This window comes from Poecilia reticulata, chromosome 12 (genome assembly GCF_904066995.2).
Source record: "Poecilia reticulata chromosome 12, P_reticulata-male-v2, whole genome shotgun sequence".
NCBI lineage: Eukaryota > Metazoa > Chordata > Actinopteri > Cyprinodontiformes > Poeciliidae > Poecilia > Poecilia reticulata.
Window position 1 is genome coordinate 7,045,816 of NC_088841.1, and position 26,164 is coordinate 7,071,979.

At 37.8% G+C, this 26,164-nt stretch overlaps 1 protein-coding gene across 3 annotated transcripts in view; it reads right to left on the reverse strand.

Moving 5' to 3' along the window:
• LOC103473342 (rhotekin-like) overlaps nt 1-25,850 on the reverse strand; it is a 45,815-nt gene extending 19,965 nt beyond the window's left edge. The window contains exons 1-13 of one of the 3 annotated variants that reach the window (XM_081613418.1): nt 25,432-25,850; nt 25,236-25,316; nt 24,880-25,151; nt 23,701-23,814; nt 20,832-21,031; nt 20,391-20,440; nt 20,207-20,260; nt 19,891-20,008; nt 19,575-19,814; nt 19,393-19,487; nt 19,206-19,312; nt 18,965-19,093; nt 14,248-14,410 (exon numbers count right to left, since the gene is read on the reverse strand). In XM_081613418.1, coding sequence (XP_081469544.1) covers nt 14,248-14,410; nt 18,965-19,093; nt 19,206-19,312; nt 19,393-19,487; nt 19,575-19,814; nt 19,891-20,008; nt 20,207-20,260; nt 20,391-20,440; nt 20,832-21,031; nt 23,701-23,718 — 1,174 coding nt within the window. In that variant the 5' untranslated portion in view covers nt 23,719-23,814; nt 24,880-25,151; nt 25,236-25,316; nt 25,432-25,850. Of the gene's footprint in view, nt 1-14,247; nt 14,411-18,964; nt 19,094-19,205; nt 19,313-19,392; nt 19,488-19,574; nt 19,815-19,890; nt 20,009-20,206; nt 20,261-20,390; nt 20,441-20,831; nt 21,134-23,700; nt 23,815-24,879; nt 25,152-25,235 lie in introns of those variants that run through there. The other 2 variants (XM_081613417.1, XM_008423500.3) reach the window with 2 other exon arrangements.
• Between the last annotated feature and the right edge of the window lie 314 nt (nt 25,851-26,164).

The window sequence follows — 26,164 nt, forward strand, 5'->3', positions numbered from 1 at the left end:
AAGACAATCATATGTGTAACATTACACAGCTATATTTTTTTGCAAGATGTTCTGTCTCAGAACTGACTTCCAAAAGCCACACAGCCTCCTGTGAACTGGACAAACCGGTTTCACTCAGGCCTGGCCATTCAGAGCCAACAAAGGTCTTCACCCAGACCATTCAGAGCCAACAAAGGCCTTCACCCAGGCCATTCAGAGCCAACAAAGGCCTTCACCCAGGCCATTCAGAGGCAACAAAGGCCTTCAGCCAGGCCCTTCCTCCACCACCAGGACACATCCAGAGGAGCTGAAAGAGCTCCTCAGGATGATCCTTCACCCAGAGGAGGTTCATGAGAACCATTCCTCTGTAACATTGGATCATGTTTGGCATTAAAGCCTGATTATGCTTAACCTAATCTAATTATGTCTCAACGTAACAACTTTCATTTTCTTTCATTTTTTACGGTTCATTCTGTCTTGGTAATTAGTTTATGGAACAATTTGTAAGTGAATCAAGATGGAAAAGAAATGATGACACTGAACAAAAAACATATGATTATTAAAATAACATTGATCCAGACAGTAATGTATTACATGGACCTAACAATTGACAACAATTGTTGTCGGTGATTTCAACATTCATGTGACAACCCCAAGACCGAGGGGCTAAAAAGCTCTGTAATATATTAGAGAGTTTTGGTTTAACACAACATGTCAAACAAGCAACACACACTCAGGGACACACACTGGACCCTGGTTATCAGTAAGGGTGTGAATATTTCCAATGTTTCTGTAACTGATATTGCCCTGTCGGATCATTTTGCTGTTATCTTTGATAGTTCTTTATCCGTTAACCCACTTGAACAAAAAGCTACTGTCACAAAACGTACTTTCACAGAAAACACAGCAGAAACATTTAATCAAATCTACTCTTCTTCCTCACTCTTAAGTTATAGTGACGTAGATAAGTTGGTGGATGATTTTCAGTGCAAACTTTCAGATATCATTGATTACATTGCCCCACTAAAGTGAAGGTTGTGACTGGCTGGAAGAAATCTCCATGGAGAAATGCACAAACAGTTCAATCTGCAAAACAACTCTGCCGAAGAGCCGAACGGAAATAGTGTAAAGGTCAACTGCACGTTTATTATGACATCTACAAGGAAAGACTACGCAACTATCACACAACACTAAAACATTCCAGAGAGGCTTTCTTTGCAGATGTCATAAGCAAAAACATTAACAATGCTCGAGCTTTATTTGCCACTGTTGACAGGCTCACAAATCCTCCGATGATGTTGCCACCTGAGCTTCAATCTAATGCCGCCTGCAACAAGTTTTCAAGTTTCTTTTTAGAGAAAATTCAAAAGATCAGAGGATTAATCTGCACATCCACTCCAAAGACAGTACTAATGCTGTGCCCAAACAAAACAAATGCAGGAAAAATGACCCAATTTCAACTACTAAATTATAAAACCCTAGAAGAAATTATAAGTCAATTAAGCTCCGGTTCCTGCTGTCTGGATGTCCTACCCACACATTTCTTTAAGAAAGTCCTGCCTGTTGTTGCTAATGATCTGATCCAAATAGTAAACTCATCGCTCTCTTCAGGTGTTTTCCCCCAGGCTTTTAAAACAGCAGTTGTCAAACCACTGATAAAAAAGAACAATCTGGACAAATCCCTACTGCAGAATTACAGGCCGATCTCCAACCTCCCATTCATCAGCAAAATTATTGAAAAAGCTGTTTTTAAACAATTAAATAACTTCCTAACAATAACAAACTGCTTTGACTCCTTCCAGTCTGGTTTTCGTGCTCACCACAGCACGGAGACGGCCCTTGTAAAAGTGTTCAATGACATTCATATAAATACAGACTGTGGGAGAACCACAGTGCTGGTTCTGTTGGACCTCAGTGCAGCTTTTGACACTGTTGACCATGACATTTTACTGAACCGGCTGGAGACTTGGATCGGACTCTCCGGTCCAGTGCTCAACTGGTTTGAATCTTACATAAAGAACAGGGATTTCTTTGTTTCAATCGGAAAATTCTCATCAGAGAGGTCAAAGGTCACATGTGGGTACCCCAAGGTTCAATCCTAGGACCCCTTCTTTTCAATATTTATATTCTCCCACTGGCTAAGGTTATAACAGGACATAGGATTAGCTACCACAATTATGCGGATGATACACAGGTCTACATCACGATGTCACCAGGGGACTCTGAACCCATCCAATCACTGAATAGATGCTTAGAACAGATCAATGTGTGGATGTGCCAAAACTTTTTCCAGCTGAACAGAAACAAAACTGAAGTTATTATCTTTGGACCTAAAGATGAGCGAACTAGAATCAATGCACAGCTTCAGTTGTTACAACTAAAAACCAGCGATCAGCCCGAAACCTGGGAGTAGTGATGAACTCTGACCTGAACCTTCAGAGCCACATTAAGACAGTCATAAAGTCGGCCTTCTATCACCTGAAGAACATCTCTAGGATTAGAGAACTTATGTCTCAGCAGGATCTAGAGAAACTCATCCATGCGTTTATCTTTAGCCGCATTGATTACTGCAACAGCGTCTTCACAGGTCTGACTAATAAATCAATCAAACAGCTGCAGCTGATCCAGAAGCTGCTGCTGCTGTTCTGACTAAAACCAGGAAGATAGAGACATAACACCAGGTTTAAAGTCCCTCCTCTGGCTCCCTGTAGCTTAGAGAATAGACTTTAAAATACTGATGTTAGTTTATAAATCACTGAACGGTTTAGCACCACAATACATTAAAGATCTGTTATTACTGTACCAACCGTCTAGACCCCTCAGATCTTCTGGTTCTGGTCTGCTCTGCATCCCCAGAACCAGAACCAGATGAGGAGAAGCAGCATTCAGTTTCTATGCACCACAGATTTGGAACAAACTTCCAGAAAACTGTAAAACAGCTGAAACACTGGGTGCCTTTAAATCTCAACTTAAAACCACCTGTTTAGAGTTGCTTATGGCTAAATTAGGGTTACAGTGCAGGTTTTGATGTCTTCCATGTTTTTATGTCTTTAATGTTTTTATATTCTTCTTCTAACCCTTTTCTTTTTACTTTACTGTGATGAACCATACATATAGGCAAATGATAACTTATATCACTTATTATGATCCCAATGCACATAACCTTTCCAATTATGTTTTTGAAAAATGACCAGAGTTGCACTAGTACAAGTAATTCTGTCTGGTTGAGTAAGCACTGGATATAAATTTAAACTGAACAAGGTATCTGCAAAATCTGTAGTCATTTTGTGTTGTCTATTGATTTATTATTGTTTTAATAAATCAATATTGAAATCATCACATATTAACAAAATTTTCCTATCATTTCATCCATTCAGGAGATTTTCACTTCTATTCCTAACAGAACCTGGCATTATATGTACAAGCTACAATGCTACTTATTTTCTGCTTCTCAGTTTCAACAGTAACACTTTCCATCATATCATCTAAAGGAAATGACAGACATTTAATTTTTCACATCTCAAGGAACAACTAACATACAGCAACATCCCACCTTTGTTCTTCACTCAATTTAATGAAAGAGATTTTACCTCTCCAACTCCAAATCTATAGATTTCTCATTTAACCAGGTCACAGAAAATGTTACTTGAAAGTGACTTATGAATGATTTCAAATATTCACTGATATTGTCAAAATTTGTCTGAAGAATTAAAATGAATAAGTGGAAAAAAACAACCAAATGCACAGCTGTTGACCTGTACAATATTAACAATTGTTAGGTCCATGTAATACATTACTGTCTGGATCAATGTTATTTTAATAATCATATGTTTTTTGTTCAGTGTCATCATTTCTTTTCCATCTTGATTCACTTACAAATTGTTCCATAAACTAATTAACAAGACAGAATGAACCGTAAAAAATGAAAGAAAAATGAAAGTTGTTACGTTGAGACATAATTAGATTGGGTTAAGCATAAATCAGGGTTAGGGTTAAACATGATCCAATGTTACAAGAGGAATGGTTCTCATGAACCTCCTCTGGGTGAAGGATCATCCTGAGGAGCTCTTTCAGCTCCTCTGGATGTGTCCTGGTGGTGGAGGAAGGGCCTGGGTGAAGGCCTTTGTTGCCTCTGAATGGCCTGGGTGAAGACCTTTGTTGCCTCTGAATGGCCTGGGTGAAGACCTTTGTTGGCTCTGAATGGCCTGGCCTGAGTGAAAACCGGTTTGTCTAGTTCACAGGAGGGCTGTGTGGCTTTTGGAAGTCAGTTCTGAGACAGAACATCTTGCAAAACAAATATAGCTGTGTAATGTTACACATATGATTGTCTTCATAATTTTCAAATACAAACTTAATTAAAACAACTTGAAAGAATATACTGCTTTATTTTTGTATAAAACATTAAGTACAGTGAAAACTAAACATTAGTGTGAAATGCCTTGTTTTGTTAAATTTTTTATAATCTGAAAATATAATACTTGGTTCTTCACCATCATGTCCACATTTACATAACTGATAATCAATAACAAGTATTCTGGTCAGCAGGGAGGCAACAGTCCCTCCCGTTTACTGGACCTGATAGCTACAAATCTTTTTGCATCTTATTTGCTGGATAATGCCAACAGGAAAGATTGTTTAGTTTCTAAATGTTGGTAAATTCGTCTTGTTGGATTATGTGAAGCAATACTTGATTAAAGAAACAAACTTGTGCTATTGTTACGGTACTTATTTTTATTTAGTACAGGGTTACAATGAGTTTTACCAAACTTGTTTGTTCTAGTTTTCCCCCTAACATATGAAACATTTCATTTTCCTCAACATGTTTCTTGTGATCATGTTCAATATTTGCAGCAAAACATGTGATGGTTCTGTGATCACGCTCGAATATTTTACTAATTTCAACAGTGCTGCATCTCTCTGGATAACTTTTTACAGTTTTGGACCTTTCACAGTCACTTAAATATTTTTTGGCCCCTTTTGTCTGAGGAAAAGAAGCTGCCTAATAATTTTGCACACCTTCATATTGGGTGTTGATCTTTATAGGCAACTTCCTCCCTCATTAAACAAATACACATCAGCTGATTTGTTCACGTTAAATAAAGATTAAAGTTTATACAGCTTGTAGTTTTAAAATATCCATAGAAATAATGACATGGTTCAAAACTAAAACTTGCCTAATAATTGTGCATACAGTCTATGTGACCACAGAGTGACTGTTTTCTGGCATGGTAAACTAAAAATGCAATGTATTCCTTTAAACATAGAAAGAGGACCAATGCAATGTTATGTCAAGAGCTTCATCTTAACGTAATGTAAACATTTGTTATTAGACGACATTTTTCTGAGAACATGGCAGAATTACTGAATCATCACACCAAAGCATCACTTGCAATCTTACAAAACAAGAAAAGAAGCTAAACCGGCTTTACTACCAGAAAGAGTGACAAAGAGAGCAAAGTATTAGCATACATATTAGAAAATGTTATTATGACCTACAGTACTTGGGTGAGATAAAGTACAGTGTCTGATATTTGTAGACAGACAGATAAGTGGCATTTACCCTTTAACAGGTTCTCAACCCACAAAGGCTTACAAGACACAAGAAAAACATAAACAGACAGACAGACATACATTTTCTTTAAACAAAAAGCTTCTAAGGTGCCAGGCCTTCAAAATAAATTGTGTGCTAACTGAAACATAAAATACTTAAATATACATTTTATCCCCACCCTTTAATATAAAGTATTTTAGTAAATAAATAATTTCTCAACCTCAAGTACAAAAGACGGTAAAACAAAAAGTGGACTTCACTCTCACTTTCCCCCAAATCACACAAAGAACATCTTTGGCCTTCCTCTGGGTACTTTGGTCTCCAAAGCCAAAGTGCCAGGTCTGAACTGGGCCCACATGGACCGTCGTTTTTATAGACAGGTTCCGTGATGCATATGGCTCAAGAACCATATAGGCATCCTTTAGTAAAATATAAGTACGTAATTATTGTTTATGTAAGATATCAACTACCCACTAAACTTCAAAATAAACCTGTCGAGAAAAGTTGAGATCCTTCTACTTCCCCATGCTGGAGGTTTTAGTTTAATAGAGACAATAAATAAAGTTATCTCTGAAATTAATTACACAGGTGACATCAAGACCCAACAGTAGAGTCAGACTATAAGAAAATGAACCGGGTTGTGTGTGTTGTTATTGCGTCGTGCAAACTTTGCTTTAATTCTTCTTTTTTCTATCTGATCATAAAAAATCATAGTCAGAGAGTTTCATGAAACAGGAAGGGCAGGTTTCCTGAAGAAAGAGGAAGTGAACTTCCAGCCTGCAAAAGTATAAGAATAGTTCAGACTAATCCTTGTGTCAAAGGATTATAGGTTTAAAGAATAAAATCTAAACATTTTGAGTAATTTGATAAGACCCAAAGTAAAATACGTATATTAATATTGGGTCGTTCATAAGAATACTTACACTTAAACTTACCCTGGTGGAAATACTTGCAAGTAAAACAAGTAACTGTAGTTTTGGTATTAAATAATTAGAATAACAGAGTATTCTTGTTTTCTTTTTAGAACATCATCTGTAAAAACTCACATTAAGATTATAATGAGAGTAACTAGTTGAGTAGCTGAGTAACTAACCGAGAGTGGGTTTAGGTGTTATGGTTATAATATTATATATGAATGTTGAATCAAAGAGAGAAACTAAAAGGTTTTAAATCTGATTTTTGACATTTGAACTTGAGATGGTGTAAAATGTGTAACTAAAGCTCATTGATGTTGTGTTGGATGTAGATGGAAGGTGAAAGGTTAGGGAAAAGCAGAATAGATAACAAGAGCCTAAGAGGAAGGAGTCATATTGTAATTTTGATTTCTCTTGATTGAAAACATGATTTATTGTAGGAGTAGTGTTAATCAGAAGTAAAGACAGTTAAATATAGAAAGTCTTAATCATATATCCCAATTTATGTGACATGTAATTGATTTCGTCTGACAATTATTTCATGTGTTCTGATTTTGGTTGACATGTTATGGGTCTGAGTAATCAGGCAGTGTCTATTTAAGTGGAGTGGTTTTTAGTAATCAAATGTAAATTTTTTGATATTGGAAATATAAATCAGATAACAGTATTAGGTTAAAATAAAAGAGGCTTTTTGTGAGACATGCTGACTGTTGAGAAGCAGAGTAAAACATTAAAAAGAAGAAGAGTAAACAGATGTTCGAGGAGGAGCTGATGAAGACAGGAGAAGTGAAAGTGGGTTAGGTGTTTTCCAAAAGCTAAGAGGTCACATAAGAACCACCCATGTGAACGGTTGAGTTGTCACGTATACCATCCACATACACACACATCTAAACAAAAGATATACAAATTCAAAGAAGGGGAAGCAAAGTGTTCTCTGTTCCTGATGTCGGAGTAGAGCTACCATGATGCAGAAGGATCAACAGCAGAGGACACTGTTTATTCAGTGTCACATGCTGTTTTTATTTTAATTATGTAAGCACTTTGAAATGCCTTGCTGATGAAATGTGCCATACAAATAACATTTGATTGATTGATTGATTGATTGATTGATTGATTGATTGAGCACCCTGGAATCCAAGAGCGGCTAAAGGCTCCGCACACCTGTAAGGGACAAGATCCGTGTACCCAAGTGCTCGTTATTACAAGGGAGTGAGCTGCCATTAACAGAAGTGATTATTGGAATTAAGTAACAGTGTGAGCTACTGGGTTAATTGTTCTAATAATTGGAAAGGGTGATAACTTTTGGATTGTAGGCAGTTAGAGACTAGACGAGTCCTCCCGCCACCAGCTTAAATAGAATGTTCTCTAGATTATCCATGGAGTAAAAGCCCTAGTAACTAGAGACGTTCCCGACCCATTAACTGGAGAGCTAGCCAATAGTCAGTTCGTGAGATTTGAGAGGGCTTAGGTGGGGCTGGCAATAACAAACAAACCTTTAAGCTATTCAATATTACATCTTATCTTAATCCTATATGTACGGAAAGTCTCAAATATCTTCTCCATATGTTTGGCCCAAGAATACCCATTTGTGAAATCCGAAAGGAAATGTGCTTTGTTAATCTATGATCTGGCATTTTAACGAACGTATTCCACAATCAAACCACATCTGCAAAATGGTTAGATATTGCAGATATCTAACTTCACGTGATCAACCCATATCTCCATATAATGCCATTTTATGGAGTATTTCTATGCAAATATAAGAAATATCGCAGGGCTCTACACTGAACTTTTTCACTGGGAGGTTGTTGACAGTAACTCCGACACCGAAATCCAATACTGGGCAAACACAAGACCTCTACAACTCAGTATACACCTTATATCATTTGATCAATCAATCAATTTTATTTTATTTCAGCACATTTCAGCAACAAGACATTTCAAAGTGCTTTACATAATAAATCATTATATTAATTCAAGTGCCATTGTTAAATTATTAACCGATTTCATTTCAAAAGCAACTCTAACCAGCTGGGATTTTAGTCTAGATTTAAAGGAAGGTAGTGTTTCAGCAGTTTCAGCAGTTTAGTGCATAGAAGCTGAAAGCTGCTTCTCATCGTTTGATTCTAGTTGTGGGGATGCAGAGCAGTCTCTCAGAAGACCCTGACTGTGTTAATATTTGACTGTATTTAGGCTATATTTAGGCTGTATTTAGGTATGTAGGCCCAAAACAAAATGTAAATGTTATCAATGCACTACTCCATTTTCTGAAAGGAATAACTTCAGTTTATTCATTTCAATAAACTATTGCTCCTCTAGTATCTAGTTGATAGGTGCTAGGGGATCAGCAGATAGATACTTGGGGAGTGTTTTAATAATAGATTTTGCCATTTAGATGGGCAAAAATTCTGTTCACAATATGAAGTAAATTTTCTGAAATGTAAGAGTTTAATTGAAGATTTGAGGAACTCATTGGCATGGAACTTCAATTTGATTCTTAATAGGTACTGTTCTTTCTAAATAAAATTAATACCATTAAGGATAGACAAAGCTACCAGAAAATATATCTCCAAAGTCAGTTTGCAACTTGTCCAAAACCTTGTTAATATCAAGACATATTAGCCATCCTCCTGAACCACTTCTAAGGGAATCTTTTTAGTTTTCTGGAGCCTAGTTGATTTATTAAGTTCTAAAATGCCTGAGGGTTAGGAGTTTGATTTGTATATAAATAAATCCAGTTTCTGACAAAGTGGTGGAGTTCTTTCCAATTAGTTACTCAAAGTACTTACAATTAACCAAAAGGGTCTAATAACTCGACAATTTATCAAAGTAATTTTTTGACAATTTCAACATAGTAGATGAAGTTTGAGACCAAATGTATTCAATTTTACAAATGTCCGATGAAATCTTTGCCTTATTGTAGATTATGTAAGTTTACACTAGAAAGTATGAACACATACTTTGTAGTGTTCATTCCTCATCCACAAACAGAAGTCTTTTTAAAGTTACTGCTGTAAAAGCTTCTTTTTCTTTTTTGCTTTATATCTTTCTCCTTTTGGAAAAAGAAAAACAAACATATATTGTTACATAGCCGATATAGAAATGGATAATTTGTCGGAAGGAAAAACAAAAACAACTTTATGGTTTTTTAAAATGTTTTTTTAATCACAGTTCTTGTCAGAACAAGATTTAAATAACGCCATATATTTTTTTTCTGCTATATTACAGGCAGTTTTAAACTGCCTTAAAATGATCAGTTATGGTAATTTCTGCTGTATCTACCTATCCTGGAGTGTGTATGTCACTATCCAAGAAGGGAATTCTGTCGTTCTATACAGACCAAGGGGGGACCTTTTATTTTCTAATAGGTTTGACATGGGCTGTTTTAAATTTGTCTATAAAAAATGTGCTCTGTAAATAACTTTTTAAAGCTGATTCAATTACATATTTTTTTGACTTAAAAATAATTCAGTTAATTTCTTCTTTATCCCCCATCCTGGAGTGTGTATGTCGTTCCATCCATTCAAGAGGGGAACTGTGTCGTTCTTCACCAGCCAACAGTGGATCCGTGTCGTTCTGTACAGACAAAGTGGGGACCTTTTTTTCTTGAAATGCCATTGACATGGGCTGGAATTAAAAAATATACACATAGATATTTATCTATTTATTTCTGTCTGACCATTCCTACTTCATTAAGAAGTTCAGAAGTAAAGATGTTTGATAATAGGCCATTTTCTTATTTATCCTGGAGTGTGTATGTCGCTCCATCCTATCCAAGAGGGGACTATACAGACCAAGTGGGGACCTTTTATTTTCTAATAGGTTTGACATGGGCAGTTTAAATTTGTCTATAAAAATGTGCTGTGTAAATAACTTTTAAGCTGATTCAGCTTGCATATGTTTTTGTCTTAAAAAAAAGAAAAAAATCAGTTAATTTCTTCTTTTTTCCACCCATCCTGGAGTGTGTATGTCATTCCATCCTATCCAAGAGGGACTTCCGTCGTCCTATACAGACCTTTTCTTTTCTAATAGGTTTGACCTGGGCTGTTTAAATTTGTCTATAAAAACTGTGCTCTGTAAATAACTTTTTAAAGTTGATTCAGCTTACATATTTTTATGACTTAAAGATAATTCAGTTAATTCTTTTTCCCCCATCCTGGAGTGTGTATGTCGCTCCATCCCATCCAAGAGGGGAACTGTGTCGTTCTTCACCAGCCAACAGTGGACCTGTGTCGTTCTGTACAAAGTGGCGACCTTAATTTTTCCTGTAATGCCTTTGACATGTTCTGGAACTAAAAAAATATACACTCATTTATTAATTTATTTCTGTCTGTTTGTCCATCCCTACTATATTAAGAAGTTCAGAAGTAAAGATATTTGATAAAAGGTAATTTTCTTCTTTATCTGGAGTGTGTATGTTGCTCCATGTCTGACAAATGTTGGGATCTGTAGTTTGTCAACTGACATAGTTCACCTTAAGTTGTTTTAATTCAGCTTACATATGTTTTGTCTTAAAAATAATTCAGTTAATTTCTTCTTTTTCCCCCCATTCTGGAGTGTGTCTGTCGCTCCATCCCATCCAAGAGGGGAACTGTGTCGTTCTTCATCAGCCAACAGTGGACCTGTGTCGTTCTGTACAGACAGAGGGGGGACCTTTTTTTCTTGAAATGCCTTTGACATGGGATGAAATTAAAAAATATACACACATATTTATTTATTTCTGTCTGATCATTCCTACTTCATTAAGAAGTTCAGAAGTAAAGATGTTTGATAATAGGACATTTTCTTATTTATCCTGGAGTGTGTATGTCGCTCCATCCTATCCAAGAGGGGACTTGTGTCATTCTATACAGACCAAGTGGGGACCTTTTATTTTCTAATAGGTTTGACATGGGCTGTTTTTAATTTGTCTATAAAAATGTGCTGTGTAAATAACTTTTAAGCTGATTCAGCTTACATATATTTTTGTCTTAAAAAATAATTCAGTTAATTCTTCTTCCCCCCATCCTGGAGTGTGTATGTCATTCCATCCTATCCAAGAGGGGACCTGTGTCGTTCTTCACCAGCCAACAGTGGACCTCTGTCATTCTTTATAGACAAAGTGGGGACCTTAATTTTCTTTTAATGCCTTTGACATGGTCTGGAATTAAAAAACATACACACATTTATTAATTCATATCCATCTGTCTGTCTAAATGAACAAGAATATCATCATTGGAGAAACTTATTGTCCACCAGATTCAAATCCTACTATGAATGTGTCTGTCTGTCTGTCCGTCCCTCCATCATTAAGAAGTTCAGAGGTAAAGATATTTGATGAAAGGTAATTTTTTAATTTATCTAGTGGAGTGTGTATGTCGCGCCATCCTATCCAAGAGGGGACTTGTGTCGTTATATACAAACCAAGTGGGGACTTCCTTTCTGTATTGCAAATCAATAAATAAAATCCTATAAATATAGATTGAAGCAACAAGTATTAAAAATTCACACAATTAAAAAGTAGAAATTTGCTGATATGTCTCACATGGTATCATTTATAAGTTATATTGGGTAGCCTCAGAGAACTGTATTACAGATTTCTGTAATACAAATTGTAATACAAAATGCATTCCTTTAAATAAAGATGTAGGACAAATGTTAATTTTAAATTTGGTTAAAATACATTTTAAAAGTGGCTAATGAATGTTTTGGAACTGAAGAAAATGTATTCATGAAAACACAAAAGAAGAAAACTATTTACTTCTTACCCTTTTACATTACATTTTATTTTTATTGCTTTTTCCAAGTCCTGCCTTTAAATTCCTCTTTAAATAAAACTTTTATATTTTGCTTAAAAAATACTAAAGTGTGTTTCTAGATCCTGGTTTATTCCCAAAGTAGTCTGTTTTTAGCCACTCCACAGTCTGAACGGCTTCTCTAGGCTTCTTTGTATTGTTAAGTGGAGTGTGTGTGTAAAACACAAAGCGACGTGTGTAAAAGGGCCATTGAAATTCCTGCCCCAACCTGGTGTGGCGCTGTTGAGCCTTACTCTACACACTCACACACACTTATGTCCCCTCTTGGCAAAAGTCTTAAAAATTTTCCAGATGTTTTTTTAACATGTTTTTAACTTTATTTATAGCATGTCCAAGAGGGGCCCTGCTCTAAATCATAAGTTTAAAGAGTTTTAAAAAATTCCAGGTTGTTTTTAACTTGAATTAGAGCATGACCAAGAGGGGACCTAAAAAACGTCCCCTCTTGGTCCGAGGGTCCCCTGTTGGTGAGTGTAGAATTACGCCAATATCCCCTGTTGGATGGTTTTGTAAGTGCACGCACACACACACACACACACACACACACACACACACACACACACACACACACACACACACACACACGTGATATTTTCAGTTGTTCTGTCTTTACATTTTCATCATTCATTGTAGTGACAAATTAGCAACAGCAATGTTTTTTTGGTTTTTTTGAGGCTTCAGCAAATTTGTGCTCACCACAAAGCAGCTTATTTTATGTCTAATAAAAGTCCAAGTCTAATGTTCTGTAAGAGGAATGCAGTAGTAGTCTGCTATAGTCAGATAAACCAATCAAAGGCATTTCAGCCATTTTGTTAGTAGTACAGACTCTTTTTGGTTGATAAAAATGCATCAAAGTCTTTAGTGGACTTTGTTTTGCCATTTCAGCAACATCCCAATTATTTAGAGTTGGTCTTAAAACTAGACCTGCCCTAAATAATGAAGGTAACAGCATAATTGACACGTGAAAATTAAAGTTAAAGTTAAATTAAAGGTTTCTAGTTGTGGAAGATAAGGACTTATTTTAGCACGGTATTTTGTGTTACTGTTGTAATAATGACAAAAGTGACGATAAGAACCATTTGTTACGCCTGTTTTTTGGGGTATTTTTTTTTAGATAACTGTACGGCAAAGACTGCGTCACAACAGTAATGGCCCCACGAACAAATACTGTTCTGGAGGAACATTCCCATTGGAAATACTTTCTTTTTTAGAACACCAGTCACACTGTGACAAATTGCAAATTTGTTGGCATTTGATGCTTTTATTGAACAAACGGCGCAGAAAATAGTAAAACTAATACTCCTGACATTAAGGAGACTTTTGGGAGTGTTTAAACGTCACTACTTAGAATTTATTATGACAAAGTTGCAAAAGTGTTGGGTGGTTCTACAAAGTATCAACTCTGTAGAACACACACCAATCGGGCTTTTCTTCGTAAAAACTTTTGAAAACTATGCACCATGATGCCAAAACACAAAATCTTATCAAGTATTTTTAGTGAAAATGTCTTGGTACACTTAAAATAAGACTAAACTAATTCACAAGTGACTTTTCGGCAAGAAATAAGAGCTTGGCTTAAGTCAATAATTCCTTATTCTTGATAAGACAGATAAGAAAATGAACTGAGATTATTTCACTTCTAATAAAATATTTTTCCACATCAGTGAAATAATCTGCCAGTGGATGTAATACTTTATCAAAAATCAAGCTCCTATAACTTGCTGAAAAGTTGCTTATAAGTTAGAACACTTGAAATAAGACCAAATTAAAATACTGAGTAAAACTGTGTTCACGTTTGCTTCGGTACCTATGAATTCCACAAAGTTCGTGGGTTTGCTCCAAAATTCCCCTCTGCTTAGTTCCCTTGCGTGCCGACAACCCCCTCCGCTGCAGCGGTTAGAAATCAAAAACCTGCTTTCACTTTGCTAATAAAAGTTTTCATAGCAGATAAGAGCTTAAGATAAACAAGATTTATTTTTCTGACAGATAATTTCCTCAGTCACAGTCTTACTCAGGCTGTAGACATGTTGCTGGAGGGCCTTGATCCAGCCTGGCAAGTCTGCAGCATTCTGGGTGGCAGCTGCGCAGGTCGCATTCCCTCTTTGAGGCTGCATGCTAATGCTAATCTGCAGCCCGTGGACAGGATCGCTCTCAGACGTACACACGTTGGTATCCTGAAGGCGGACAATAAATCAAATACAGACACTGTGTAAGTTTCATATTTAATTTAGATTTCTCAGATGTTTTCTGTAAGGACAGCAACATTAATATTACATTTTGGTAAAAAATAAATAAAAATAAAAAAGCTATATATACCCACAAACACATGCATCCCTATAGGTCTAAATTTGAGTCAGCTGCTAAGGCTGAGGGCAAATGTTCTCTTATAAATCCCAGAGGCCTTCACAGACCAGCTGTATTTATGCTGAGATTAAATCACATACAGGTAGACTGTTTACTGTCTGAGGGACTTCGCTTCAATGCGTTGACATAGATTTCATTTAAGGGCGTTGGCCCAGTCTGTTACCATGATGCTGCCAGCATCATGTTTCATGCAGTGCTTGTTTTTTTTTGTATTTTATTTTAGGTCAGTTATGGTTTAATTTGGTCTGTCCTGACCAGAGCACCTTCCTCCACATGCCAGTTTGACTTTTTGTGAAAGAACTGGGAAAAGTTCAGGTAACAAATAAACACTTCGGATTGCAGGTGCATCCTTTACCAGGAATGGAAATTCGAGTGAACTTCCTCTTCATCTCATGAGACATGACAGGATCGACAAGCATTTTATGGTTTCTTGAGCGGGTCACATTTTACCACGTTGGAAAAACTGGCTTGGTGGAAGAGTACAAATGAAAATACAGTGCGATGGAGGGGGTGAGGGAGCTTGAATTATCTTTTGTTTCACTTTTTGATGTCAAATTGTACACAGCTTTATTTAGCATGTCTGAACTCCATCTCAAGTTGAGCATTAATCAAGATACGTCATCAGGAAAGTGTTTAATGCTCCAGCTAAACTGAGAGAAAACATCCATTTAGCATTGTGATTTTCTTTTTCCAATCTTCGCAGTTAAATTTAAAATCGCAATGATTATGGTAAAAAAAAAGAAGAAAAAAAAAAACCACTGAATAATCCTGTATCGGTATAAATACGTAAAAGATATTTGACATGAAATCAGAAGTAGACGCGTAACATAATCAGAGCCAAAACAGTTTTTTTTTCCCCTTTCCTGTTTAACAATGCCTGGCTTTTCCAAGCAGCAGGTTAATGCCAGTCTGTGATTGATGAGGAGGGATCCGACTGCCCGTGCTGAATGAGTGGCCTCGCATCCAACACGACAGCAATCGATTTATAAAAGGTTTATTTTCTCTTCAGAAACTTACAGGAATTAAAATATGCCACTCGCTGATCAAATTAAAAGTAACATTTGAAAATAACCTTTTAGCAGGTATTAAAACTTTTTATTTATTGTTCTGGTGTAATATTTTAATCTTAAATATCATGTTCGTATCAGGCCCAAGCAGAAAATCATCGTGATTGACAAAAGCTTGAAAATAGTCTGTATAGTGTTTCACTCACTAAAATTAAATTTACAGTAATATTCTAGATTATTGCCTAGAATCATTCAATACATTGAATATGATTGCACATTGGAATGCGTTGTATTGATAAAATGTACAAATGACTTCAAGAAAAACAAAAACTCCCATCCTTGTGCAATGTTGTTGTCCCATAAGCAATAAGTTAATGAACCATATTAACAGAACATTTCCTCTTCACTCTCACTTCCTCATAATTGTTTTTGTTTTTTTGATGCGCTGGTATGTAGTAGCTGGCATTTACCAAAAATAAATGTAAGAAGAGATCCATCTGCAAAGGGGGAAACAAATGTGTCACAAGGAACAAGATCTGATAAATTGTCATTATCTAAGCGAGGAGTCAGGTGGATTTTTACAGATGCGACCGTCTGCAGGTTTCTGGTTTGAACTGGTCCTCTTGACGTCACTGGTTTCTGGCTTATCCAAAACTGTACAGATTAACAATGAGATCATTTTCTCAAGGCTTTTTTTTTCTTCCCCTCCTCGTCTCCTTGCAGGCAGCATCAGTCAGACGTGCTGTAAAAACTCGGTGTTTCTCAGTAAATTCAGGAAGTTTGATGCTTCGCCGAGATATTTTGTAAATTTAGCATATATACATTTAGTTTTCTAAACCAGTGGTTATGTATGCACAACTGAAATACTATTTTACATCTAGTCAGTGATCAAAGTTAGAGGAAACATGGTGGCTGGACGATCTCTCTAGATCACCTAGAGGAATGGTGAACGATCTGCTCTGTATCCTGTCATCTTGTGAAATGTTTTTGAAGTTTCAACATTTTTTGCACTGTGTGATTATCCAGGTGCAATATTGATACATTTAGTTATTTAAATAGGTGTCCCTATAACACGCTGTGGTTTAGTTTAGAAGTTATTCCATCATATTTATAGTACAAGTTATACTGTCACAAACACCCTGCAGCAGTGCCCGAGGAAAAACTGCAGAGGGCTTAAAATTACACGTCGCAAGTCGAAGAGCTATAAATCAGTAGACTGGAGCTCAGACTGGCTTTTCCTCAACTATGCAACAGGTGAATGGTTTGAGGTAAACAACTTTATTTCTTTACAAACCAACATTTTCCCAAAAAAATAAATGAATGTAGCTAAAAAACAGACGGCTCAGTTCCAGTGTAAATCTCCGTTTTGATGAACATGTCACTGGGTGCAATTAGTCAAGTCCTATTTTTGAGGATTCATTTTTAATAATCAACTACACAATTAATCCAAGACGCTAATAGGTTTCAAACATGAATGTTTAAGAAAAGTAAAGGGAGGTTTTGACTTTGAGGTTCTAAAAATATGTTTGTGCACAACTATTGGGCAAATGTTGCTTCACATAATGATCATGCAACTAAATGCAAAACATGTTCACACCACACTTATTTTCTTCTCTTGAAAGCAACAGTATGTAACCTATGAAAAACATGTCCTTCACATATTTGTCATTATGTCGTGACAATGATATGACAGATAATCTGAACTACTGCTCTGCTTTCTCATCGACGGCTCGCTGCCTCCCCGTTTCCCTCTGCTATACACTACAGTCGTTCAGCACAGTATAGGTTGATGAGTTCATGGTAGCGTCACGCTTCTTGTCAAATCTTCTGCAGTTACTTTGCATCTTCAATTCTCAACACGTTTCTTGCCACCCTATTGACTATTTGCGACAAAACGTTGGATGGTTCTGTGATCATGTTCCAGTATCAGAGCAATTTCAAACGAGACTTTTGGTCCTTTAACTGACTTAAAGGGGGAAAAAAAAAAATATATATATATATATATATATCTTTTTAGGTCCATTTTGCCAAAAGAAAAGAAGTTGACTCATATATACACATTTTGATACGTAGGGCATCGATCTCCTTTCACACCCTCCCTGCTACGCTTGAATCCATTAGGCATTGACATTTAGCCAGCTTGGAGTTAGAAAAAATGCCTAAAAATAATTCAAAATAATTGCAAACAGTGCAATGTCACGATATTTTTTCCTTAAAGACACGCGGATCCGTCTATGCTCGTGGACTTTGTGTAAATGATATGAATAATGTGTCAAATTAAATGGACTTGCGAAAGAATGGCTGTTTCAACCCCATTTCCTGAATTTGTCAAAAGCAGAGAGGAGTAACACTTGTTGCCACCCGCAGTAAAAATGTGTAAAAGTCTAAAAGATTCTAACTTCACACCCAAAAAAAAACCCAAACAAACCCATAAAAGCTCTCATGGCTGATCTGAGATTTGTATTTCACCTCCCTCTGCTTGGGAAGAAAACTCTCGGCTCCTCATCCAGCCCCGTTTGTCACAGTAGTTCATTTTATTTCTTAATTATTTTTTTACAAGCAGCTTTTGATCTGTTGATATTTTCTCGCAGCCACTTCCCGACTCAAAGATCAACAAACCTGTGCTCTACTTCAGCAGTATGTTGCTTTTCTTTTCGTTTGTTTATTTATTTTATGATGTCGGTGAGAGAATTGGGCAATCTGTTTGACATTGCATTCATGCACCAGCCTATCAGGAAGTCGTAGATAAAGTTTCACAGGACTTAAAAATGAAAGTGTATGTTTAAAAGAAACGCCTCAGTTACGGTTGTTTAATTGGAAAATAATTGTGACAGCACAGAATGTTTCTTCTCACCACAACATGCAATAAATGCTCTAAGGATGTGAATTTCAGCGGGGGAATGACGTTACTGCAAAGACGACCCATTTATCTATGGCTATAACATGAATAAATATGACAAGAATGATATGACAGATAATCTGAACTACTAATTACAAGGTGTTCTTATAAGTGTGTAGGATGCTGCAAGTTAACATAAAAACACTGTTTTAAGTGTGCATCTGCAGCTGTATTTGACTGAATTCATTCCATACTCTGAACTTTGAATAAACACATTTTTCACAAACCCTCATTATTAAACTACTAAAATAAATAACTGAACAGATTAGCGTGATATCTGACCGAGTGTGGGGAGAAATAACCCGGATTCAAACCGTGAAACGCTCAAAACAGTTTTGCTCGTGTTTTTACTCACCGGTGCCCTCTAGTGGTTTTGTCATGCGACTGTAACCAACCCAAGCATAATCTCTACATCTTTGCATTGACTTCATTCTGACTTTGCATATTTCAAAGCCAACCTTTGTGACGGGGATTACAAGCAGAGGCTCGTCCTCCGGCTCCAGGTCTTCTCCACTTCCATAGCAGAGAAGAGTTTGGCCTATGAGGACACAGAAGTAGTTTCCCCAATGATCTGCATCCTCCTCAAGCTGAGTGAGCAATAAAGACACACGCAAGTAAATCAGAATCAAAGGGAGTTGTTGTGTTTGGTGGTAAAAAAAAAAAAATTAAATAAAAAAAAAAGTTACAATATGTATTCACCTTGATCTTGAGTTGGCCCCTTATCGCTGGCTGAGTCATGCATAAAGGCTGAGCGACTAAGCGGCAGCACATGTTTCCGTACAGAGGCAACCAGAAAGGATTATCCTCTGGGGAGTGGGGGGTAAAAAAAAGCCTAAAATCATACTTAAAAAAAATATACAATAAGAGGGTAACAACAGGAAATTACCTGTTGCTGAAAGTGTTAAATCATGGGTCTTGAAACCCTCTCTGACATCTTCAATAGTCAGTGTTGTCTGAGCTAACAGGCTATACTTTGGGCCCCTGTGAATACAAAGAAATTCATACAATTAGACTCTCTCTTAAAAAAACAGCAATAAAACGTGTTTCAAGGAGAGTGACCGTGCCCACAGTGCAGAAGGAGGTGAAACATGTCCAGGCCTTGCGGTCCCTCCACCAGGACAGACAGAGCCACACGCAGACGCAGACTCAAACGCGGCACGGATCTTTTTCCCAGAGGAGCATCCCAGCGAGCCTCCCAGGAAGCTCATTCTCCTGGGAGCCGGAGCCGGGGCCGCCGGAGGGAAATCCTCGGCCGCGCAGCAGCTATAGAGCTCGACGCGGAGTGAGAAGCCCGGACCCACCTTGTCGCTGGGTGGATGTGAAAGGTCTTTTAAGATCTTGCACGTTGGAACGCGTTAACTCGGTTGTGGAAATTTTGCCTTACAATACGACCGCGTCCTCAAAGCAGATGTCGGTCAACGTCCTGTCCACCATCACCAGGTCGGTGTCGTGGATGTCTGAGCCGCACTGAAGCAGGCAGAACACAGCGCAGCGATGCAGCTCTGAAGATGGAGAAAACGTGATTTTATTGGGGATTTTTATTACATTTTTGGGGTGGAAATTGTGACATTTACATATAAAAATACTAATACAGGCGCAGAAATGCCTACAAAAAAAAAAATTATATTCTTACAATGAATACGGCAAACTTTTATCTGGATATTTTCCCACTGAGAGAAAACCTGATCCCGTTTGCTTACCTCCTTTGTTTTTGAAGTACTCCGAGTCTTTCCACATGAGGGGGATTCGCAGGTCTGCAGGGTGCAAATTAAGAAGTCAGACATGTAAGAAAAGGTTTGTTGCAACAAGCAGCTGAACGACAAACTTGGCTGCTAATATACAAAGGATTAAACAAATACGATTTGTACTCAGACATTTTGTTACCTGAAAGTGACACTTTCCCAGTACATGGCACTGCATCTTCAGATATCCTGCTGTCAAAAATAACCAGCAGTCAACCCACCCACATCCAGGAAATGGAGAAAATAAAAGAAACAAAACGTGTTTTTGTCTATTCTAAATCGAAAAGTATTGGCACATCAGTTGCATATTCACGACTCACACATCAAGATTTAACTTAGAAACAAAAATTTCTGGATCTATTCATTGTGGAATATAAACACAGCTCATGCATCTCCAAGTAACCTCGCCTGACATCTTGTTTGTTGGCGCAGGCTGTGCATTTATTCCACAAGAATTACTTTTTCAGTTCGCTTTTTAAAGAAAAAAAAAAAAAGACTTTTTAAGTTCCTCATTTACATGCATCTCCCTGACCAATTACCTTCCCGTGAAATCATGCATGCGCTCAATCCCTGTGCTACTGACCCGTGTCCCTCTCTCTCCAAGATCTGTGCTCTCCTCATCCTCTGCAGCTGGCCGAGCAGAGCCAGGATGCGGGCGTTGCAGGTCATCAGACTCTTGGAGGCCTCCAGGGCCTGATCTCTCTGGGAACAGGCAGCCAGCAGTTTGCAGGCTCCCTCCTGCATGCGCACCTCCCTCTCAATCTGCTGCAGCACTCTCTCATCCTGTTGGGAACGAAACGGCGGCATAATGCGACACCCACATCTAAGAAAGTCTGTATTGACAACACTGAGAACAGAGGATGCGCTACAAACCCCCCCCCCCCAGACATTAGAAAGGCAACGTAAGGGAATCTTAATTATATAGAACATTTTCAGCAATAAGGCAATTCAAAGTGCTTTACATGAATTATAAGGAAATGCTAGAAAAGCAAACCGAAAAAGATGAAACCACTACATAATTTAAACTCATAGGATCTAAAGTTTGTTCTCGATTAGTAATATGAAGAACAAGAGCTCCACAATTTATAAACTAGTAGGAGTTTCTGTGTCTCAATGTTTGATTCTTTTTCTGAGTTGCTGCTTAGTAAGAATAAAGCTAAACATTGGTTCCCCGTGTTTAATAAGAAGAAGTACGTCAGTTTATAAACTATGAAACTACGATCTCTGGATCTTAAGTTTGTTCAGGATTGACTAAATGTTGGTTCCAGTTGCTCTGGGTTGCTAAGTGAACAGTATTTTCTAAGCTTGTTCCAGATCCAATGGATTGCAAAAAGTATTGTCGTTTACAGAAGACATCAATACAAATTAAAAGTCACATCCTTAAGGAAACATGTAAAAACATGTAAAGTTCATAAAAAATTATTCAAAACATGAGTGCAGTTTTGATGACGTAGTGATGAATGACTTCCTGAATGATGTCATATTTTAGCTCCAATGGTAGCGTATTCCAAGAATTTGAAGCCGCGACCAGAAAATGGCAATTAGCTGAAAGAACTTCTCCTGCATGGTGTTTTACAGTCTCTCCTACTAATTGCTCTTGTAGTTGTGTTTGATTATAAAACAGAAACGTAATCCATCTCTTCATTAACTCCTTGTTAGGAGGAGTTGATGACAAGATAAAGGAAACCTCCCAGAAGAAAACCTGTTGGAACCTGCGTTAGACTAACAAAAGTTCATCTTCCTGGAGGAAAACAACGCTCCACCCAGACAGACCAAGCCTTGTCTGATCTGACTGAGCTGGAGCCATTTCGCAAAGAATGGGCAAATCATCGGTCTGCGTGTGGGTGGACACACCAAAAACAACTTGCAGCTATAACTGCAGTGAAAAGATGGCTGTAGGAAGAACTGATTTAGGTGGATTGTATCCAAATGATGGAGTGTTTCTCAGATTTTTCCTCCCCCCTCACATCACAAATATGCACCATTTTGAGTTGGACTTTTATAAAGAGAACCCAGTGAAATGTACAAATATTTGTAACAATGTGGCAAAATGTGAAAAAGTTTAAGGTAAATTAATACAAGGCCCTGCACAGTTAATCATCATGCAACTGTACTGAACACTATGAAATGTTTAGGATAGTCAGTGTAGCCTCCAACCTCACAATGAGCATCTATTATCCTCTGAGATTCAGACTAGGTTCTCTTTCATTGGCTCTATGAATTTGCTTCTTACCAAAAGTGTTGGACTAGTCCAAGTGTTCAAGTATCAGTTACCCTGATAACCAAAGTTCCTCAAGCAAGCTTCAGTGTCGATTGGTTACTCAGACGTGGTGTGAAAAGTGCGTCGTGCTAAAGCTAATTGAATGGTCTGATTTGTTTCGGAAGTCAACGAAACGTGGAATCATTTCGGCCTCGTCGTTTTTCAGTTTTCTTGTCACAATTCAGCTTGTCAATAAAATACAGTGATCAGACTTCGTGGAGATTTTTTCCCCGTCTTTCAAGCGAGTGTAAGAGTTTTGTGTGACATCAGAAATGCTGACGTTGACCGTACACGTGAAAATGAGAACCGTGTCCGTTAGTAACCTGGACTGAAACACCCGACAGACAATGCTGAAACCAGACATGTTGCATCAGGGGCTGAACTGGGCACGTCTGAAATCCAGGACGAAGTTGTTAAATAACAAACCGATGCTAAGTTTTTGTGACAAAAAACACAATGTTCTTTGTGTCCGTTTCCGAACACTAAAAACTGCAGAAGAAGACATTTGCGTAGTAAGAATTCCCAAATGGAACTTTTTTTCCTTTCTTTTTTAACCAAACGTACAAGATTACGGCTGCAGTTGCTGTTTTATTCATGATTGTAATGTATTGATTGTGTCCATGGTATGGTCTGCAGTCAGCATATGTTTAATACAGCTTTTGGCTTTCCACACTGAAGGACTCCACCGGGTTATTTATTGCAACCCCAAAAACAATCGACAGCCTTTCAAATGAGTCAAATGCTTTTATTCTGCCTGAAGTTTGCATTTTCCTGTTGATTTAGCATCAGATGAAACTTTCATCTATCAACAAACCTACTGTCGTCATATCTTTGAATCTCAAAATTGTTATAGAACGTAATGCGTAGTGGATTCACAATGTACTCGCTACATTAACAAGTCATGTGTTTGAGCTTTGGGGGGATCAGAACCAGTTTCATAATTCAGCCGTGCTGGTCTGGATTCAGTCTCTATGGATAATGAATAGTACATGTACCTCACTCAATAGGTTAAAATATATATATAAAAAGTTTTCTCCTTTTAATATTAAAAAAAAACCTGATGACAAATGTTTTGTGGTTTTTTTTTCCTTATATGAATTACTACTAGAGAAATAATAGAGAGATAATTGTTGATCTGCGCATCAGAACTATCGTTTTCAGCATAGGAACCTTTTCTCCTCCGTTTGCTTACCTGGTTCCTGTCGGCCATGGCTCCACTCAGCTGAGCCTCAGAGGTTCTGTTCGAGCTGCGCTCTCTGGCAGCGGGATAATCCTGCAGCTGGCTGGACCGGCGTTCGGACTGGATCTGCAGATGGAGCAATTAGTTACTCAACAGAGATCAAAACAATCTTAAGTCTCCATACAAGAGGCTGGAGCACGAAGGATTAGAGCCTCAAACAGTACACTCACTCATTCAAGCAGCTCTATAGCGGGAATAATGCAGGCCCATGTATAGAGTATTAGCTATAAAAATCATTATGTATCATATATATATATATATATATGGAAGTCAGTCTTGTCAAACAGTCTTCATATGAAAATCTTACTGTGAATTTCCATTTGGGGAATCAAAGTTAGAGGAACACAACCAGTTCATTTGTGAATTTACAATGGAGTTGAGGTATTGAGTGATTAATTTGAAGGGTATCTGGTAATTCCTGAGAAAGGATCAATGGTACCTGGCATAACTGGCATGCATTGTGCAACAAAGATCCCACTCAAAACGAGCAGGAGTATTTCCTTACTGCCTGGTCACTTTCCAAAAATTGTCCCTGTAAGGGGGAGAAATTAAAAAGTGGAGATTCATCAAAATCTCAAGTCAGGAAATAAGTGTTTGTTTTTCATGCAGGCAGTTCCTAACAAAGTTGAAACCAGGAAAAAAAAAGTTAGAAATTAGTGCTTTAAATTATGGTATTCTCTTCAAAAACATAGCTAGACTGTTGCTTTGATTCTTTCATGCATGTTTGAGAAATCCTTTGATCTCCCATGGCAACCATGCAGCTGTGCAAAACACCTGGGTAGAGCTAGCATCACCATAGAGGACTAAGTTCCTCCTTGGAGCTGCAGTTGTCCTCCCCCAAAACCCCTTCAGAATAGCTAACAGCAATTAGCAAAACCTAGTGGAGTTTTTTCAGCAGAAGCTGAGCTCATGAGCCACTTCTCAGTGGAACACTGGTAAAAATGTTAGAGGAGCGATATGATAACTTCCTGAAGGCAGAGTTTCAGAAAGGAATTTCTTAAAGAGACAGAGGTCCAAGTTCAAAGCTTTGTGTGTCAAATTTCTTTTAAGTCACAGTACATGCCATTGTAAATGCTGGGAACTACAATACCACCCTTAGATAAGTGAAGTTGGATGCAAACAAAACGTCACCTGTGTTAGTCAGAGGACGTCACATGTCTGAAGACACAAGCAGATCCTGGACTGAAATCAAGACCCTCACTAATGCTGACTGCCACCCAGTAACCATAAGGTGGGATCTGTGAGGGAAGGGCTTAAAACAACAAGCATCATGTTGGGAGGAAGTCTGACCCACATGCAGAATCACACAGGGAAACAGAGGCAAGTTTAAGCATTTATTTTAAATATGTTCAAAGAGGTACGAATATTGCAGAAGTTCTCCTTGGTTCCGGTCTGGGGATCATCTGCAGGAGAGGCAGATTAACGACGGTAAGGTCAGAATGGTTGAAAAAAATTCTGATGTTGCAGGTTAAGTGGGCTTATAGTACCTTGTAGGCTTCTCAGAAGGAGGAAGGTGAGGGGAGGGGAGTATAGGATCTGGCTGCAGGTGAGCACACGGTTCTGGACCACTGGAGGATCAGAGAGAGAAGAGTGAACCAAGCAGAGACAGTGGAGCTAAAAAAAACGATGAGTCACATAAATTCTAGCGTTTCTCAGAAGAGACATCAGCAGGCCAGCGACAACCTGTTTAAGTTTTCATCCAGCAGAGAGTGGAGGCCTTGCAGCTCCTTAAACCCTGCCAGGCTGATGATCCAATGAGCTGCAGGTGAGTGTCCCTGCTGCAGGCCAGCAGCCAATCAGAAGCGACTCAGAATCGCACAAAATCCTGACAACAAGACGCATTTTCAAATGTCACATCTATACATCTTAAGTAAACTTAAATATTCAGACAAGTAAATAAAATTTGTGGAGTCCAGTTGACGCCAGTAATGTCTGTAAGCTGCTGGAAAAAAAAAAAAGAAGATATTCAGATGTTAGGATTTCTCAGACTCGTCTTCATTAGAGCTAAGTTCAAAATGACTCAGAACGCCAACAGATTTGGATTTAAAGTGATATTTTCATTTAACCAACATGTGTTTTCCCAGATCTGAATGTTTTGGAGTGGAGAGTCCTGATTTAAACCTGATTACATAAACGGCTGGGAGGCCTTTCCGACTTCAACACCTGAAGCTCATCCATCAAACATGAATCGTCAGAATACCAGAGGAAACAGGTGTTACGTTGCAGAGCTCAAGTTTCGATTAACTTTTAAACAAACACAGACGAGCTGAAATCCTGAACCGCCGGCAGTTATTATTCTGAACTGGTCTCTGAACAAAAGGCTGAGACATTTGTCTCAAAACTTTGACAGCAAGGTTTGTCAAAAAAAGAAAGAAAAAAAGGAAATGGCAGGACTGACGGGACAATTAAGAGCATT